Source organism: Poecile atricapillus, chromosome 18 (assembly GCF_030490865.1).
Source record: "Poecile atricapillus isolate bPoeAtr1 chromosome 18, bPoeAtr1.hap1, whole genome shotgun sequence".
Classification (NCBI taxonomy): domain Eukaryota; kingdom Metazoa; phylum Chordata; class Aves; order Passeriformes; family Paridae; genus Poecile; species Poecile atricapillus.
In genome coordinates, this window is record NC_081266.1 from 5,450,348 (window position 1) to 5,468,391 (window position 18,044).

At 47.0% G+C, this 18,044-nt stretch overlaps 1 protein-coding gene and 1 long non-coding RNA gene across 2 annotated transcripts in view; one reads left to right on the top strand and one right to left on the bottom strand.

Moving 5' to 3' along the window:
- Positions 1-63: 63 nt before the first annotated feature.
- Positions 64-6,851, top strand: LOC131586195 (uncharacterized). Its single transcript, XR_009279111.1, has 2 exons — positions 64-242; positions 2,042-6,851. It is a non-coding gene; the product is annotated as an uncharacterized LOC131586195 (long non-coding RNA).
- The window catches only part of CACNA1C (calcium voltage-gated channel subunit alpha1 C), a 465,827-nt gene continuing 453,723 nt past the window's right edge, over positions 5,941-18,044 (bottom strand). The window contains exons 43-48 of the mRNA XM_058853070.1: positions 17,365-17,717; positions 15,041-15,169; positions 14,470-14,579; positions 12,335-12,438; positions 8,957-9,274; positions 5,941-8,717 (exon numbers count right to left, since the gene is read on the bottom strand). Coding sequence (XP_058709053.1) covers positions 8,421-8,717; positions 8,957-9,274; positions 12,335-12,438; positions 14,470-14,579; positions 15,041-15,169; positions 17,365-17,717 — 1,311 coding nt within the window. The 3' untranslated portion in view covers positions 5,941-8,420. The remainder of the gene's footprint in view (positions 8,718-8,956; positions 9,275-12,334; positions 12,439-14,469; positions 14,580-15,040; positions 15,170-17,364; positions 17,718-18,044) is intronic.

The following is an 18,044-nucleotide window of genomic DNA, read 5'->3' on the forward strand; positions in this document are numbered from 1 at the left end:
GGGCCGCGCCGGGGCCCGCCCGCCGTGTGGGGCCGGCGGGAGGGCGGCAGGGCCGGGGCCGGGAGCGGCTCCTCCCCGCCGCGGACAGCGCCGGCCGGGAGCTGAGGTGCGGGTTAAAGAGGCAAAGCTGCTGCCATCTGCGGGTGCCGAGGTTTGTGTGCTCGTCACAGGGTCCCTTCTGGAGGTCATCTGTCCCAGCAGCCCTGCCGAGGCAGGGTCACCTGGAGCAGGAACGCGTCCAGGTGGGTTTGGGATGTCTCCAGAGAGGGAGACTCCACGGCCGCCCTGACAGCTCCCTGGATGTAAAAAAGTTCCTCGTATTGAGGTGGAACTGCCAGTGCATGTCTCTGGCTTCGGGGAAATGCCGAATTTAGCATTAAAGACTGACATCAGCAGCGCTCTGCAGCTGCTGAACAAAAAGCATGATAGGTGTATGCTCTGCTTTTCCACTTGTGGGCCTGTTCTAAATGCATCCACTTCACAGGGGACTGTGCAAACCTGTTACTCGTTCCTGATGCTCACTCAGCCCGTTTCAGCTGTCTCACAGCTTTCACTCCAGGTTTCACACTGTTTTCACACTGTTTTCACACTGTTTTCACACTGCAGCACGCCCACTGCCACTTTCACCTGTTCTTTGCCATGGATTTCACCTCGTGGTCTCACACTGAGCTGTAACTCGGGGAGTTTTCCAGCAAAGCTGAGCCCTTTGCTATGCTTTGACCAACAGCCATGAGCATGGCATTTGCATGTGGTTTTGGGGTGGTAAATGTCTAAGTGGTGGCCAGTCTGAGCCTGCAGATAATGAGGTTTTTGTTGGTGATCTTTCTGCCCTGCACTGATGACACCTACAGGTTTTCATCGCCTCCCGGGTTTTAACATTTTGTGCCACCACTGTTTAATAGTAGCAGCAAAGCCTGCAGTTCTGTGCAAGTCAGGGAAAAATATTTATATGTACATATGTAACTGAAAGAAAAAAAAAACATTGTTTTTTCTTTAGGCATTATTGTACTGAATCTTACTGACGTACTTGGGCTGAGCACACTGATTTATAACGCTGCAATACAAAAACAGCGCTCAGCTGGCATTGCGGTGTAATTTCCTGATAACCGTGGTAGAACAAATTTGCTCAATCGACAGACAAATGTGTGGAACGTTACTTGTTATCATCCCATTAGCTCCATGGCTTATATATATACTAATTACGCTGTATTTAAGCGGAGGGCATTCGTTTTCTGTTGCATTGCTTGGTAAGAAGGAATCCAGTAGAGAAAACGTTAAGCGTGTGGTTGCGTGTGAGTCACACGTTGGACATCGTGACGCGGCAGAATTTCTGTGGTGACAGCAGTACAGAGAGCTGTTGGATTTCCTAAATTACTGTTTAGCAGGGCAGGCTGTGGCTGTCCAGGCTGTTCTGCAGCCCCTTAAATAGGGACAAGAGTCCCTGAACAGCAGCGGGGCTGCTGATGGAAAATAAGGGGCTGCAGGAAGCTGTCTTAATTTTCAGCCACTGCTGGCAGGAAGGAGCAATGTCAAAGGAGTTTTGATACCATTTACAATATTAAACAAATCTGGACATTGTTTAGAAATTTATTAGCAATTTTAAAATAACATCATTCCTTAGATAAAAATGCAATCTTACAGGAATATACATTTGTCCCACACAGAGATGACCCTATAGCTCACTGGCGGGCCATTCGCTCTAACTTTCCTCTGTTGATTTTAAAACGTGCGAGAGGGCAAGACGGACTCTGGCACTGATGACAGGCTTACATGACGGTTACAAACTGTACAGCAGTATTTACAAAAGCATTTCTGTGGGTTCATGAAAACTAGATATAAAAGTGTGGAAGGAGGTAAAGAATTGAGGCAGGGAAGGGCTTGGGTGGAGGTGCAAGGGAGGGCTGGGAAGGTGGGCAGGGAGTGTAGGGAAGAGTGGGAGAGGAGGTTTATATCTGGACTGATTTATACTTGAGAGAGGTCATTTTACAGCTCTGGGCAATTCAAATGAAGGCAAAACACTTATATTTATCAACATTTATAGCTGATGATCAGAGCAGGAAATGGTGCTCCAGGGCCTGAACTTAAGAGGTGCTGAGGAACCCCATCTTCCCTGAAGTCACTGGGAGACACCGGTACTCAGTACCTGCCGGGCCAGACCCAAACCATGCACAGACAGCACCCCCCAGACCTTAAATCCTTTGGATCCTGCAGTGCTCAGTCCTTGGTGCTGATGTGAATTCAGACTGAGTGAGAAATCAGCTCCTAAATTACACTTTCGCTCCTGAAACCGGACTAGATTCCAACCACTTCTTGCCGGAATTCACCCAAAGTGACTCATCCCTTGCTCTATCAAGCGGCAATTGTTTGGAGGGAGATTCATCATTCAGAATTGATTTTTAAGGCAGTTTTATAAGTATCTCCCCCCTTTTTTTTTTGTGTGTGTGATGCAGCAATGTTTGTCAGAGATATTTACAATCTCACTCCTCCTCCTCCAAAATCTTCCCACATTCAAACTGTCAAGACTAAATAAGCTTGAAACAATCATTTCTATGAGCAATCATAAAATTGATGGTGTTTAGATAGTATTGGCTGCCAGTCTACCTAGGTGCTTGAGATGGGAGCAGACTGACTTAGGATGCTTAAAATACTGAAAGCATTTCAGCCTAACTGGGAAAGAGCTAACAGAAAAACACAGGTATTTAACCACCTGAATGATGATGCCAACAAATGGTGTCTGAGTTTGTGGCTCTGTCTAGAATAAGGGAAAAAGCTTTGGAAAGGGGCTGTTGGAACGCTGGCAGAAAAATCTGTGGTTGAGTGGAGTGATGCCTGCTCTGGCCTGGGTCTGTCCCAGCTCCCCTGGGCCTGGGATGCAGCTGCTAATCCTGGCCTAAGGAAAGGACCGGGCAGAGCGCTGCCGACTTCAGGCTGCAGGAGTGGAGGCAGAGTGCCTGACATGGGGTGGAAAAACAACAGCAAGGGAGCGTGGAGACAAGCTCCTGATCCTGCCTAACTAAGCCCTTGGTAATGCTAATGAAGATTCCCTCATTACATCAGTCATTGGTGCTGCTCCTCTCAATTAGCCCTTTAGAAAGGGACTTGATTAAGTTGCCTGATTGTCCCCTGGCACCTGAGATCCTGCCTGGGCCAGAGCTGTGCCTCTCCCCACGTCAGCTGCGGCAGACATGGCAGAGGATGCTGTAGGGTATCTCAAGTGACAGTGGACACCCACATTTAGGCAACTGAGTCGAGCCCTGTGCCCCTAAAGAAGGCCTGGCTTTTATGCTCAAGTGTTAAGTTCTCTGTAAGGGGGAGGAGAAGAATGGAGAATTTAACTAGAACACTAAAGTTTGTATCAGAAAAGGGTTTTTTTTTCCCATTCCAGTATGATTCTACTGAGTTTTCTGAAAGCAAGTGGAGCCCAATCTGTCTTCAGAAGAGGACAGATCCCCTGCTGTGCTTCTGCCCTCACCCACCCAACCTCAGGGAGCTGTAGCAGCAAGGCCAGAGTGGTTTCAGCTTTCCAGAAACAAAGCAGGAACAGAGATAAAAGCTCCACGGACTGAGATCCAATTGGAAACCTTCTGGATCCCTGGGCTTGCTCACCCAGAATAAAACCTTGAAAGTTTCACAACATTCCAAAGAAAAAAAAAAAGAAACCCTGTGCAGCTATTGAGAATTGGATTTCTTAAGACTTCTTTGAAGAAGAAAATAAATAGGGGAAAGATGTAATTAAATTTTTCAGGGCCCAGTTCCGTTTTCCACATTCTTTGCATCAATACAACCTCCTTGGCCTCTAATGCCCTCCAGCCTCATGTTAGCAAGATGGGAATTGGGGCTTCTGATGGCCTGGAATGTTTTCTTTATGTGCACTACAGTTTTCGTTGTGGGAACTGACAAAATCTCACTGCTACCAGAAACCCCAACTGGATTCTCCTTCCATATTGTGCTCCAAAATCCCCATTCAGTGTTCCTCTCCCCCCCCACCGGCCCTGCTGTGGGGACAGTCACAGCAGGACCACGGATGTGTCTCAGGATACTCAGTTCTGTCTCAGCATGGCTGGATCAGTGGGTTGGGGTTTCTCATCTACACGAAGCAAGGCCTCCATCTCCATGTGTGACACAGGTGAGCAACCCCACGGGCTCGGGGTGCCTCCACCTGGCCTGGTTGTGTCTGTGTGCAAACGCGCATACATTTCATACAGCAATCTGAAACTCAGGCAGAAAAGACACAGGAGCCTGGCTGAGACCCATACAACTGTTATATTGGCGTCAGTCTAAAGAAAGCAATGATACATTGCTTTGGAAATTATCAAGAAATGTAAAAAATGCATTTGCCCTTTTTTTTTTTTTTGTTGTTGTTGTTGTCGTCGTAGTCACCGGGGCAGGGTTGTGAGTCAGAAAACAAAGCAGAAATAGATGCGGTTCTGTACATGGCGCCTCTCTGGCTGTCCCTCCGTGCTGGGGTGTGGTGGGCAGGGCAAGAAAACAGGCGGGACCCCTGCGGTAGCAGCAGCATCGACACCATCATCGTCCACATGTCCAGCTGAAGAGGCAGACGATGCACAAAAGGTCTGTGGACAATGGAACTCCAGCTCTGGATCGTGAGTTTGCTTTCCCATCACGTCAGCCACACAGAAATAGGGAAGAAAAAAAGAAATGCACTCGATGTGGCTGGCCCAGTACTGTCTGGACTAATGAGCAGGAGTGATACAGGGAGGAGGTTTGTTGTTTTATAAGAAACGTCTTTAGTCTGCAGTGTCCTCTTGTGAGTCAGAGATGCTCAGAGGCAAACAGCAGATCGTTTTCCCCATTTTTTCCTTCCACGCCACTTCTCAGCCATGGGTTCCTTCAAAGCTTCCATCCACAGCACAGTGATTGTACCCACCATCCACTCCCATGCACAGGGAAACACTCCAGGAATGAAACCTGCCCCCTCCTTCCCCCACTGTCCCCCAGACTCTGCCTCACTCGCAGGAGGCAGCAGCTCTTTGCTCAGGCCTGTCACAATGTGCACATTGGAAGTACCTCAAATGATAAAAGGAAAAAAAAAGAAAGCCACCCTCCCCAGAAAGAGAAATTTGCACAGCTGGCACCAGCAATTACTAAATTTAACACCTGCACCTCAGACTGTAAAAGTCATTTGCATTCTCTGCTAGCCAAACATTTTCCACTCTGCAGCACCTATGGGGTCTTGCAGGAGAGAGCAGGGGTTTCCCCTGGCCATTGTAGGCTCTGACCCCTGAGCAGTAGCAGCTTTCACAAAGAATGCCTGGGGCACAAGGTCATTTTCCTTCCCATCCAGAAAAATCCTAAAAGATGGGCTGTCAAGCATTGAAAATGCTCATTGTCACCACGAATTGCTATTTTTCAGGAATAGTGAAGAACCCTTATCTTCCATTGGGAGGGTCAGATGGACTTTGCAGTGAAAGGAAATGAGTTAGGGAGCCCTTACACGGCATTTTTCCCTTTTGAGTACCTTTGGAGCACAGCAGCAGCAGCAAACTCACAGGGAGACACATGTGTGTGCCCATCTCCATACAGGCACCAGGGATGAAAGGATGAGACTGACCCCCATCACCTGGTTACTTTCTCCAGGGAAGCCTTGAATTATGACTTTGACCACAGATGCTTGTACAAATGGATTCCTATTTCTCTAGTATTTGGTTTTTTTCCCAAGGTATCTTGAGCTGATACTGGCCACTTCAAAAAGTACAGTCAAAAATACCCTTTGCTATTTCTCCTTCATGCCCCAGAGAATCGAGAAGAAAAACAAGAGCGTTACAAAAATAATGTAATCAATGTATGCAGTGAAGGGTGTTCTCAGATATCTGCAGAAGTGCAAGTTTTGACTCAAAGTTTAGCTCTGAGTCAGATCACACCTCAGAACCGATCTGCGAGTTTGTGAATCATCCCGAGGAGGGAGAAAAACCAGCAGCAGTCTAGACAAAAACCAGTTGCATAAAATCTAACAATACCTGCCTGTTTTTTCAGCCTCTCTCGAGGTTAGGGCCAACCATCAGTGTGTGAGAGTTTCAGGAACTGTGGCTGGGACATGCTGTGCTGCCAGGTGTTTTGTGACTTAGTACCTGACCCATCCACTAAAGTCTGGGAAAAGGATTGGAACACCAGGAACACCAAAACCTCACTTGGCACCTGCATTCTTGACCAGACTGCAGCAATTCTCCCAAAAAAAGATCCACAGCTCTCTCCCTCTGCTTTCAGCCCAGACCAGGGTTAGATAACTTTACTTTCCCAACTATTCTGATTCTTTCCTTTCTTATCTCAGGATCCTGCTAAAATTGAAGGGGGTTCAGCTATTTAATAAAATAATTTTGAGGCCAGATTTTTTTTCCCTTCCCCTTGCTGCTTCAATTGCTGGTGCCAGCTGAACGTGAAGGATGGATCTGCCAAATGGGCTTTGGGGGTCTTGCCACCCTTGAGTGGGACGAGACCTTTAGAGGAACTGAGCAAAAGGAAAGAAAACAAAGCCTGAATAAAATGTTCCCAGTCTCGGGAAGAAAGATTCTCTACCGATAAAAGTCATCGTGCACGTTAAAAGGGAGTGAGGAAGAAGGAAAATGAACACAAGATATGCAAAATCAGTAACGTTCAACCTGTCAGTGGATTGCAGAATAGTTACTTACACCAGGTACACTTTGTTCATCGTACAAATTAAAAAAGGAAAAAAAAAAAAAAGTAATGAAATAGTACCCTTTCCCCAACCACACGTAAAAAAGCACTTAAAAGTTCAAAGGTAAAGCTTGGCACATTCCAAATACGAAATGATTCACTTGACATGCAGCAAAATATACAAGAAGTGATTCTTTTTTTTTCTTTTTTTTTTTAAACAAACTTAATTCAATTCATTATCTTTGCTTGGCACAATTGCAATTCATTTTAAAAAAATATTTGAAAAATACTGAAACTGACCTGAATTCAAGTATAACGGTTTCTTCAACAGAAACATTATCAATGCAATAAAACATCACACGGAATATATCGAAGCGTTAACGTCTTCAGGTTTTTGTTTTTTTTTTTGTTTCTCCCCCCCACCCCCGTAAATTTTTTTTTTTTCTCTATACAGTTTTAATGCCGACACAACTTACAATTTTTATTTTAAAATTAATATTATTGCATTGTTTTTGCATATCTTGTGGAACAGAAAATGCAAAGTTACCGATTCCCTTTTGGAAAGCAGAGACAGTGGTTTGTTTTTGCATTCGAATGGCCCCAGGTACAGATCTCCCGGCGTGGAGAGCTGCTCCTACACACACGCACACTCAAAAGAACCCAAACCAATCACTCAAATGTGCAAGACTATATCAAGTGCATCGCCTACTATCTTTTAAATTATAAAACAACAACAAACGGACAAACGGAAAAAAAAAAAAAAAAGGTTTGCCAGTAAATAAAATGACAAATTCTCGGTGTACATAATGGTTGGTAAAACTCATCTATCATTATACTTCTACCAAATTCCAATGGAGAAACACCCCCCCTCCCACCCCAGTTTAAATAATACAACATGATCAAACCAATTTAACATCTGCAAAGGTGAAAATAAACCAAAACAAAAAAGGTAGGTGATTACAAAACGCTGTAAACACTCCCTTCTCCCTCAAAATAATAATAATAATAATAATAATAATAAAATAGTCAAAATAAAAACTGCAACATGCTTTCAAGAAAATACCAAACTGCAAAACAAGAAGAACTCTGCACAGGCCCGGCGGCCCCTCAGCCCCGCGGCCATGCCTGCTCTCCCATTGGCTGGCACAGTTGGCGCGCTAAGCTCTGATTGGCCGGCAGGAGACTGCCTGAGCTCGGATTGGTTGGCTAGTGACCGCCCGAGCTGTGATTGGCCGGCAGGGGCCGCTGCCTGAGTCTCGGCAGAGCTGGGCCGCGCCTCGGGCTTCTCCTGCTTCCTCCTCCCCGTGGCCGTGTGGGAATCCACAGCAGAAGTCTTCCTCTCCTTCCCAATCAAAGGGCCTTGGCTTTATGGAGACGGTGAGGCTCATACAGAATATGTGCAAAATGATTTTTACAAGCAAGGTTGAAAGACACCCGTTTGGCGCAGGGTCCTTTTGGCTAGGGCCATCCACAGGAAGCTGAGGTTCCCCTTGGTGCTCCGGAGGCAGCTGTCGTTCCTTGTGCAGGGACTGAAAAAAAGAGGGAGCTGGCTCTCCTCCTCTTCTTCTCCTCCTCCTCACTCTTCCTTCATGGACACGTGCTGGGGTTATATCCGCTCCTGAAAAGCTTTCTTACACCACCCAACTCTGCGACTCGTCCCAACAGAAATGAATGAAGAACGCTGTTCCGGTTACTCCAGGTCACGAGAACAGTGAGGCACTTCTGAAACAAACCCATTAGGAACATTGAAACAAATAAAAAACCAGCATCGCTTCCAGCCCTGGCAACTACAGGCTGCTGATATAAATCCTGCTGTCCTTGAGCTCCTCCTGACTTATCCTACAATCCGGGTTCTGCACCTCTTCCTCTTCCTCTCCTGCACTGTCCTGCCCTGGGTCCCTGCAGTTAGCAAAAGGCAAGAGGTTGCCATTGGGGCTCTGCTTGCTGTTACCATTGAGAATGTTGTCTGCTGCATTTTCCATCTCTTCTATCGTCATGTCGCAGGCGTCTGCGAGCTCCTGGGTTGTGACCTCAATGAACTTTGGATCTTGAGCAAACTGCATCAGTCCTTCCGAAATCAAGACCTTCAAAAGCAGGTGGGGAACCAGAACACAAAGACACGTGTTAGTACCGTGCAACCCTGCCGCACCTCCAGCACAACCCTCTTTACTGCTGCCTCTCCTTCTCCCATTCACTCTTCCAAAGCCCTGCTGGGAGAAGGGCTCTCCTGCTCGTGGCACTGCAGTGGATGGGCTGTCCTGCCCTCCCAGGGCCATGTTTCGAGCTGCCCGTGTCCCCCTCGATGCCCGCTCTGTGCTCTTACCGCTTCCACCAGGCTGCTGGCGCTGCCGTGGAACTGCCGGCTGCTGCCTGCGCTGGGGCTGGGCACGGTCAGCGACACCGGCCGGGCTCTCCTGGGGCTGCCGCCGCCCTCGGGGTACCGGGAGCCGCAGTGCACCGACGGCAAGCTGCTGTTGAGCTTCTCCGAGGATTCCGCCCCGTCGAGGCGCAGCGTTGGGATGCTCTGTTGCGGCCAGCCTCGGTTGCAGGGCGTGGCCGGGGGTGTAGCACACAGCCGAGAGAACATGGTGGGGGAATGGCTTCGCTGGAGCAGGGGACTCAGGCCGGCCACTGCTAATGCCTGCGGACACAGGAGGGACAGTGAGTGAGAGCTTGCAGGGCTGGAACAAGGAGGAACCATCAGCAAAAGGGCAGGAGAGTCTCGAGGCTTGTGAAAACAGCTGCCAGCTTCTTGAAGGATTTGGATGTGTGCTGCAAACTCATTTTGCAAGCTTCCCTTTGAGTGGTGTACCCTGTGCTAGTGCCATAGCACTGGATTGGAAATTTTCAGAAAAAAAATTTTCTGGGAGCCGCAACACTGCCAGGAGGGATGCAGCCCCATTCCCACAGCACTGCCAGGAGGGATGCAGCCCCATTCCCACAGCACTGCCAGGAGGGATGCAGCCCCATTCCCACAGCACTGCCAGGAGGGATGCAGCCCCATTCCCATGGCACTGTCAGGAGGGATGCAGCCCCATTCCCATGGCACTGCCAGGAGGGATGCAGCCCCATTCCTACAGCACTGCCAGGAGGGATGCAGCCCCATTCCTACAGCACTGCCAGGAGGGATGCAGCCCCATTCCTACAGCACTGCCAGGAGGGATGCAGCCCCATTCCTACAGCACTGCCAGGAGGGATGCAGCCCCATTCCTACAGCACTGCCAGGAGGGATGCAGCCCCATTCCCACAGCACTGCCAGGAGGGATGCAGCCCCATTCCCACAGCACTGCCAGGAGGGATGCAGCCCCATTCCCATGGCACTGCCAGGAGGGATGCAGCCCCATTCCCACAGTACTGCAAGGAGGGATGCAGCCCCATCTGCACTGCCAGAAACATCACCTCTTCTCCAGTGGGGGAGACAGCAGCTCGTTTTCCCACCACTGACACCAGACATAGCACAGGCTTTTATTGGCACTTGCTGTTTTAAGTGTCTACTGAGGAACCTCAACAGATACCAGATGTGAATTTTAGATTGTGTGTGCAGTTGGCAATAACTTGAAATCCACCACTGGATTTTAAGGCATCTGCTGTTGGTGGGAGGATCAATATCTGATGATTACACTTTCAGCCATCCAGTCCTTCCTGTAATCATGCACACAACCTCTGAGTCATTCAGCCTCCTGTTATAATAAATTCCTCAAGAGGCCTCTTCTTGCACAGGGCTGATCTGATGCCTGATGGTGACTGCCTCCTTGTTCTATAAGCAAGAGTCAGAGTCATGAGTTCATCTCACAGAGCCCATGGCTGAGCAATGAAATAAATGCACAGAAACTACAGAAGCCTGTGGATTGTGTTGTGTTCAGGCTGGGGGAGAGCTCTGCATTTAGTCTAACTGTGCAGAGAGGCACTGGCAAACCTCCCTCCAATGCCTGCCTGAAAACACTGCCTCTTACACAAGACTTAAACTTGCCCTTGGTGATGCTCCTTCCCTCCACTGACCACAGTGGGACTCAATTGATTTAAACTGGACAGCTCAATTAAAGCTATCTGATGTTCAGTGAAGCTCAGTCCATCTGCCACTGAAATCCTTGGGAAATGATAATTATGTTGTGCTGATGACTTCAGTGTCAGGTAAACTGACACTGAAAAAAAGAATTAATTCTTAGTCACCTGCAAGTTCACCAAGGCTTTCTCAGGAATTAGATGTCATTCTCCTATCAAATTTCTGTGATAAAGCCCTTAAAACTTCTTCTGAATAAGTCATACCCTGCAGGCTGTGATGGCCTCAGCACATCCTTAAACTGCCAGGACTTCAGGGAGAGACCTGGATCTCTCAGGCAGGACAATGGAACCAATTTTTCAGCTTGTTGGCAGAAACTTACACAAAATGTTTTATCGAAAATGTAAGGATTGAGGGAGCTGAAAGAAGCTCTGTAGGATTGCTTTGAGCTTCAGCTGAATACATTTACATATGATGATGTACAGGTATTCCATGAGAACACCCCTTCAAGCATCCACAGCAGCAGAATCCATTAGGTGTAGCAGAGGCAACCTTTCCAATCTGTGGCCTTATTTTAGGCACTGTTGGTGGTTAGCATTTTTGTAAATGTGCACAGCTGGCAGCCAGATGCCTCTTTGAGGGCAGCCCTTCAGTCTGGCTGAGTGACACTTGTGTGGGCAGAGCTCCTTCCCTCCAGCTCTTGGGCTGCATAATGGGATGAGGAAGGGTGAAGTAGCTCCATTTTACTTGTAGAGGTTGGAGGGAGGTGATTCTGTCATCTGTGTGAGCTGAGAGGCCTGTGTTCCCTCTGCCTGGGAGGGCAGGGAGTCTCAGCAGGGCTGTTGGTGCTCTGGGGAACGTGGGAAGCTGTTTCCTCACCAATCCTCCCTGCTCCAACACATTGTTGTCCCTGCCACAGCTGTAACTGTCTGCAGACTCTGCTTTCTGGAGCTCGAGAATTAAAGGATAACTCTGTGGAAGTGGAGGTGAGAAAAGCCAGGGAGCCTCAAGCACACTCCTCTGACTTCTCACTCCTCCCATTCCTGCTGTGCAGCATTTTCTGCCCTTGTGGCAGCCTAAAGAAGCAGCAAGGCCATTCTGCCCTGCCTGGGGGGGACTGCACAGAGCAGGATGCCACACCTGCAAGGCTGGCACTGCCATCTGCACCTGTTTCTTTTATGGTGACAAAAAGTGGCATTGTCAAACCAAAAGACACAGCTCTCTGGAGCCTGACAGCTGGCTAATCATCTAGCTACGTGTTTAGGCATACATTTGCTAGGCTGCTGAACACAGTTATAAAGGGCTTAAGAAGCTGATTGATTACTTGTAATCAGTTTATGTTTTAAAATGGTTAATTACACTTACTGGTTACCTTTAATTAATATTGAAGTAGACAGTGCACACTTTATTAATTTGCATACTGCCATCAAAGCCAATGTAATTGCACTGCAGCATGCAGTCTGGGTAGTTATTTCACCTTTTTGCTAAGTATTTTATTTTATTCTTTCACGGGCATCAGGAAGCGCTAACTGTGGCTGACTCCAAGGGACATATTCCTGTAGCATTCTGGGAATGATAAAAATCCCGATTGCTAAAACCAGGGCCTTTGCTATGGCTGAGAATCTATCCCAAATGGTTTTTAAACAGTGGGTTGGGATGCTCTGGGGGGCACTGCAGGTGCCAGGGGTTGTTAACACTCACCTGATGATGGACCAGATGCAAAGGCAGGACTGTCTTCTGCGAGACATCCACACCCTGGTTCTTCTGTCTTTTCAAACACTCTAAGTGAAAAGATGCTCTTCGACCTGAAACAGCAACACACACAATGTGTCCATCACTCATAATACACTACAGGTGGTCTGTTTTCAGTTTCTTTTTGTGCAGCAAACACACACAATGTGTCCATCACTCATAATACACTACAGGTCATCTGTTTTCAGTTTCTTTTTGTGCAGCAAACACACACAATGTGTCCATCACTCATAATACACTACAGGTGGTCTGTTTTCAGTTTCTTTCTGTGCAGCAAACACACACAATGTGTCCATCACTCATAATACACTACTGGTCATCTGTTTTCAGTTTCTTTTTGTGCAGCAAACACACACAAGCTTTAGGCTCTGTCTGCTTCCCCTCAACACCGCGCCCTCTCCAAAGCAAATCTACGGGAAGCGCATCCCAAACCGATCAACTCCACCTTCCAAGCAAGCTGCAAGGTAGGATCCTGAGCACTTTTCTCCTCTAAAACACGTGCAGCTGGTTTCCCTCATGAGTAGTGGCAGTGCTCTCAGACTCAGGGGCTGAGGCAGAGCCGTCAGCAGGACGGGGGCAGCTGAGACTCTGGCGCCGTGCTGGCTGTGCACAACATGCGGACGGGGACATTGTGCTGCTCAGGTGACACTGGAACCCTGCTTGCATGTGATCTGTGTCCCTCAGCTGCCAGCCATACCACACTTTATGTGTCTACAGCAAGGTCAAGGGCAGCTGAATTCATCAATGGGGAATTTACTGGTGAATGGAAGGTGACTTAGACCAGACACGAAGCATTTTTGGAATTTGGAAGGAAGGGAAGAGGAAAAAAAAAAAAAGATTTTAGAGGGAACTGTTGGAACAGTCACATTGTTTACTCACTGTAAAATTAAACTTCCCTTCTCTAAATATGAGAAAGGTATTCCCAATCAGGATTTTAAAACTACTGAGAAGTGTATTTATGATCAAGTGCTTTACTTCTGAAAAATGGCAAATAAATCCAGTATTAAAGATTTAATACATGGCACACAAATATTTTGTGGTCTTGTTTGATTTTGTTGACATTTTTCTAAAGAAGGCAAGAAAATTAGAATTCTACAAGTAGTAAGTATCTATAGCATTGGCTTGTTGAGAAAAAGCCTTCTCAGGGTTGGAGAAAATATGTTATAACCCAGAGAATGAATATTAGAATGCAGTTTAAAGTATTTCATCTTTCTAGAGAAAAATCCCAACTAGTAAAGTGAGAATGACATCAGTATATAAATATTCACTAGAATGTAGTTACTGAAGCATTGTATCAAGGGCTGACTGCCTTACAGATAGATACAGAAGTTGTCATTGCCTGATATTTTAAGGTTTGAAGTAAATGTTATTAGAACACTGAAGCAACCTGAAGGATTTGAGTGTAACCTCACTTTAAACATGACACTACCTAGTCTGTCACTGTTATTCTGTAAAAGTGTATTTTATGCACATGATTCTTTTTAGTTTCTCCCTTCAGTGCCCTTTTTCACCCCACCAATACTCAGAAAAAGGCTGAAAAACGCTATACCTGAAAGAGTTAATTTTGTCACAGACTCTCTTGGTACTTTCATAAAACCTTGTGATTTATGGGTTTCATCTGGCAGTGAAACACTTGAAAATCTCCAGGTACAATTAAAACAGAAGGCAAATTTATGTTTTATTAACTTAATCTGACATTCAGTGTGTTCCTGGTAGCAGACAAAGGAGACAATCTCTCATTTCTCCTTGCTGAATACACACAGAGCAGAACACCGCAGACTCCAGGCTCACCCATTCAGTGACTCCCTGGTGATTGTTTAGAGAGTCTACAGCTCTCAGATAAACTGCCCTAATTCACAGGCTGCCTTCATCAAACATCACAGGCACTGTCCAAACAGCCACAGGTTCATCTGCTGGCCGAGTGTGAAGCCAGCAGAGCCTGATCAGGATTGTCTGCACGCCCTGGGATTCCTGAATGCAGCAAACAGCAACACCCGTGCCCACACAGGCTGGGATTCCTCCTGGGAGATGGGAGAACTCCATCAAGGCAGAGGAAACACAGCCCAGCCCTGCTGGGAGGTTACCTAGAGCTGAGGAGCACAGAAACCCCTTCTTCGGAGAGGGCCGGGTGTCCTCTCCTTTGTTGTTTTCTGGCGGAGTGAGTTGTCTGTTTTCATCATCCTGGTATGCAAGCCTGGGAAGGAGAGCAGAGGGATTTAGGAAAGCAGCTGATATGAGGCAGAAGAAGCCCTCTTCCAGCAAGGAAGCCAGGAAGGTCATGCCAGCAAAGGGATGCAGGAGTGAGCTAGCTTCAAACTATCCAGGAGCAGTAACAAGAGACAGCGAGACAGAGAACCCTCTAAAAATGAGCTCTGGGAACATCAGGAGGTAGAAGTGAGTGTAGGGGGCAGCCCTGCAGATCCAGATGTCTCATTCAGAGAAGGAAAATCCTAGGTGAAAAATATCCTCTTCAATGTTACTTCAAGGGCTGAACAGCATTTTTAAAAGAAATTATTTTCTCATATTTGAGTTGTGTAAAATTTTCTGACTTTCTCCCATAAACTGAAATTTTTGTAGAAAAATGTCACCTCTTCCCACCTCTCCCCCTTAATTAAAGAACCACCCAAACACCTTGACTAAAGCTGCAAAGCTCACATTTCGGTAGAGAGCAGACTTGGTTCACTACAGTACTCAATGTCTTCATTCAAATTTTCATCATAAGTCTCATCCTGAGACACTTCCTCTTGGCAAACAATTGCCAGCTGGCTGTCTCTGGAACTGGAGCTAATGAGCAAAAAAGACAAGTCAAGATATGGAGATGGTAAAGACAACCTGTTACAAAGACAAGAATGACAGGCTCCATCTGTCTCAGTTTATTATAATGCTGAAGAGCCATCATAGGAAAATCAATGACTGAACAGAGCTACAGAGTTCACAAATACAAGAAACAACCTTTGTGTGTGTCCTCTTTCACAGGATGACTTTCTTAAACCAACACTGTAAATGTATTTTGTCATTTGTGACTACCTGTACTCTGTTAATGTGCACAGCACATTCACCACATTTCCAAAATACACCTCACCGAGCTCAAAGTTAAATTTGAGATGGGCTCTCAGGAATAAGCTTTTTCCCTTGTTGCAAAAGACTTGGTTATGGATTTCAGAGAAGCCTCCTGGATACTTCCCATCTCTGTGATGTGTGGCCTTTGCCTCCCAAATCCCTCAGTCTGCACCAGCTCTGCCTCCTGGTCATGTTCTCATCCTTGCTGGCTTTTCCACCTTTCATCCCTTTTTTTAACTGCAGAGTGTTTCTACTGAATTCACTAGGATCTATTCAAAGCCTTGGGTGTGCCAGCACTTAATTCCCTGCTTGCCTCCTCTCAGTCCCTCTGTTTCACATTTCATCACTTGTATTTTGCTTTGTTTGGACTTTGTGTTTTCTGAGGACTAAAGTAAAATCTGTAGGCAGCTTGAATCATTGAGTTATGGACATGGAGGTATTGGAAACAATTTCAGTTTCTTACTAGAATTTGCAGAAGACAGCAGGGCTGCTATTTTTTTTTTTTTTTCCATCTTTTAAAGACTGGAGAAGCAATATTATCTTGTCATTTGGTTAAAGCAAAAACCATTGGGAGAAATGTGGGTATGCATTGTGTAAAATAATCTGTAGGACAGTGCTGCAGTGGCCTTCCTCTGAAATGGGAGGCAAGTAAACCTGCTAAGGTGCAGAGGGGAAAAAAATCAGTACCTGGCATCTCCTCCTGTTCAAGTGTCTGTGTTTAGCCAAAACCACATGGAATTTTTGCATGAACCTGCCAGGGTGTACTTCACTCTGCTGTGATCAGAGAATGTGTAGGTGTGTGAGCCCATCTAGAATCTCTAAAAATCCCCAAACCTAGAAAATAGCCAGAACATGGATCACTGCTTGCCCTGAGTTGGGAGTATTTTCTGGAGCTGTCATGGTGATCGGTATCTCTATTTCAGCCCTGCTGACACCAAAAAGGAGAGCTGATATTCAGCATTAATGGGAATTTGGGAGTTTGAAGAGGATGAAGAGAGTGGGTCTTACACCCAGGCAGCATTAGAGGGGTATGGAGAACACGTACCGTCCCAGTGCCTCGTAGTAATGTGTCCTAATTCAGGGAACATGCCCAGGGAAGCAAGGAGAGAAAAGAACACCCTGTTAGCAGTGTCACAGCACGAGTCAGCAGGGAGGAGGGCAGATGGGAACACATGAGCAACTCCTGTGGCCTCCCTCAGGAAGGCATGAAATAGAAAAACCATGGGACTCTTCACTTGGGCAATTCTGCACCCACTGAAATTCCTTTTATTGGCCTATTCTGTCCTTTCTGAGGGCAGCATTTGGTCATCTTTTCACACTGCTCACTCTCTGCACTGAAAAAAAAAATATCATCCCCTTCCTGCTGTTTCTGAAAGTATTAAAAAAAAGTCCCCCACTGAGAAAAATTATATTCCTTTTGTGTTAGTCATCTGTGTGCAGAGAGCCTGAAAACTATCCAGAGAAGGGGATTTTCTTTGCTTTGTTTCTGAGAACCTTGCCTCCCTCCTCCCAGAATGTCTTTGGTGACTTCTGTAGGGATGTGACCTGCTGAATGAAAAACCACAGACTTCAGCAAAGCTCCCTGTTGGGTGATTAAGCCATGAAGAGCAGTGTCCTTCAGTTACCAGTTGGTAAAACACCTCCCTGTGGTGAAGGAGGGATAAATAAGCTTCCCTTTGGCTCTTACAGAGGTTTCTTCCTGACAAAGCCCAAAGAGGTGTGTTGGTCAGTAAGAGCTGGTGCTTTGCAGTGGCCAGTTGGTGTGTTTCTGTTGCACTGTGAGCTTTTGGAGAACCAGAAGGCTCAATCCAGGCCTGGGCAGTGTCTGGGAGTGACTTTGGCTCAGCAGCAGTGCTCTGGTGTTTGCATGCACCTTCCAACACCTGCTCCCCTGGCTCCCTCTCTGCTGGGACACTTACCTTTTGGATGGGAGTTTCCAGGGAGCCTCCTGCACACAAATGGTGGGTGACAAGGGGGTCCCATGGCCTTCCACCGTGCTGACAGTGCTGGGGTAGCTGGGTGGGCTGGGGAATCGACACAGGGCGGTGTTGTTGGCATTGTTGATGTTGGCATTGGAGCCTGAAGATGAGTAGCTGCTGGGAGTGAAGGTGGAGTCCACCAGCTTCTCGTGAGATGGAGACTCGGTGTCTCCGTGGTTGTTGCCAGACTTGTTGATGTGCAAAGGTCTCTGGGTGGTGAATGTCTGGGGGAAGCCGCTCCTGCCGTCACTTTGGTAATAGCTCACGTGGTTTCCAAACAAGCCTCCAGCTCTCTGTCAGACAAACAGAAAGGATTTTTCCTTTGTGAGTGAGTTGTGCAAGGCTGTTCTCCTGCTTAGATCATTCTTGAGGAAAAAAAGTGAGGGTCAGATGATGGCACTGGTGCTCTCCTTTCCAGAAGCAGCGTGAGGACATCTCTGCCACAGAGTCTAGGCACACACAGGCTGGGGTGTCAGAGAACTGGCAGGTGTTGTCTCTACACCTCTCACCAGTCCTGGCAGTCCAGGATGGGCTATGGATGCAATAACTGGGTAGCTGCTGTCTGGTTTTCCCAGCGCAGTTGCAAAGAAACATTTAGATATGAGGGGGAATTTGAGAAG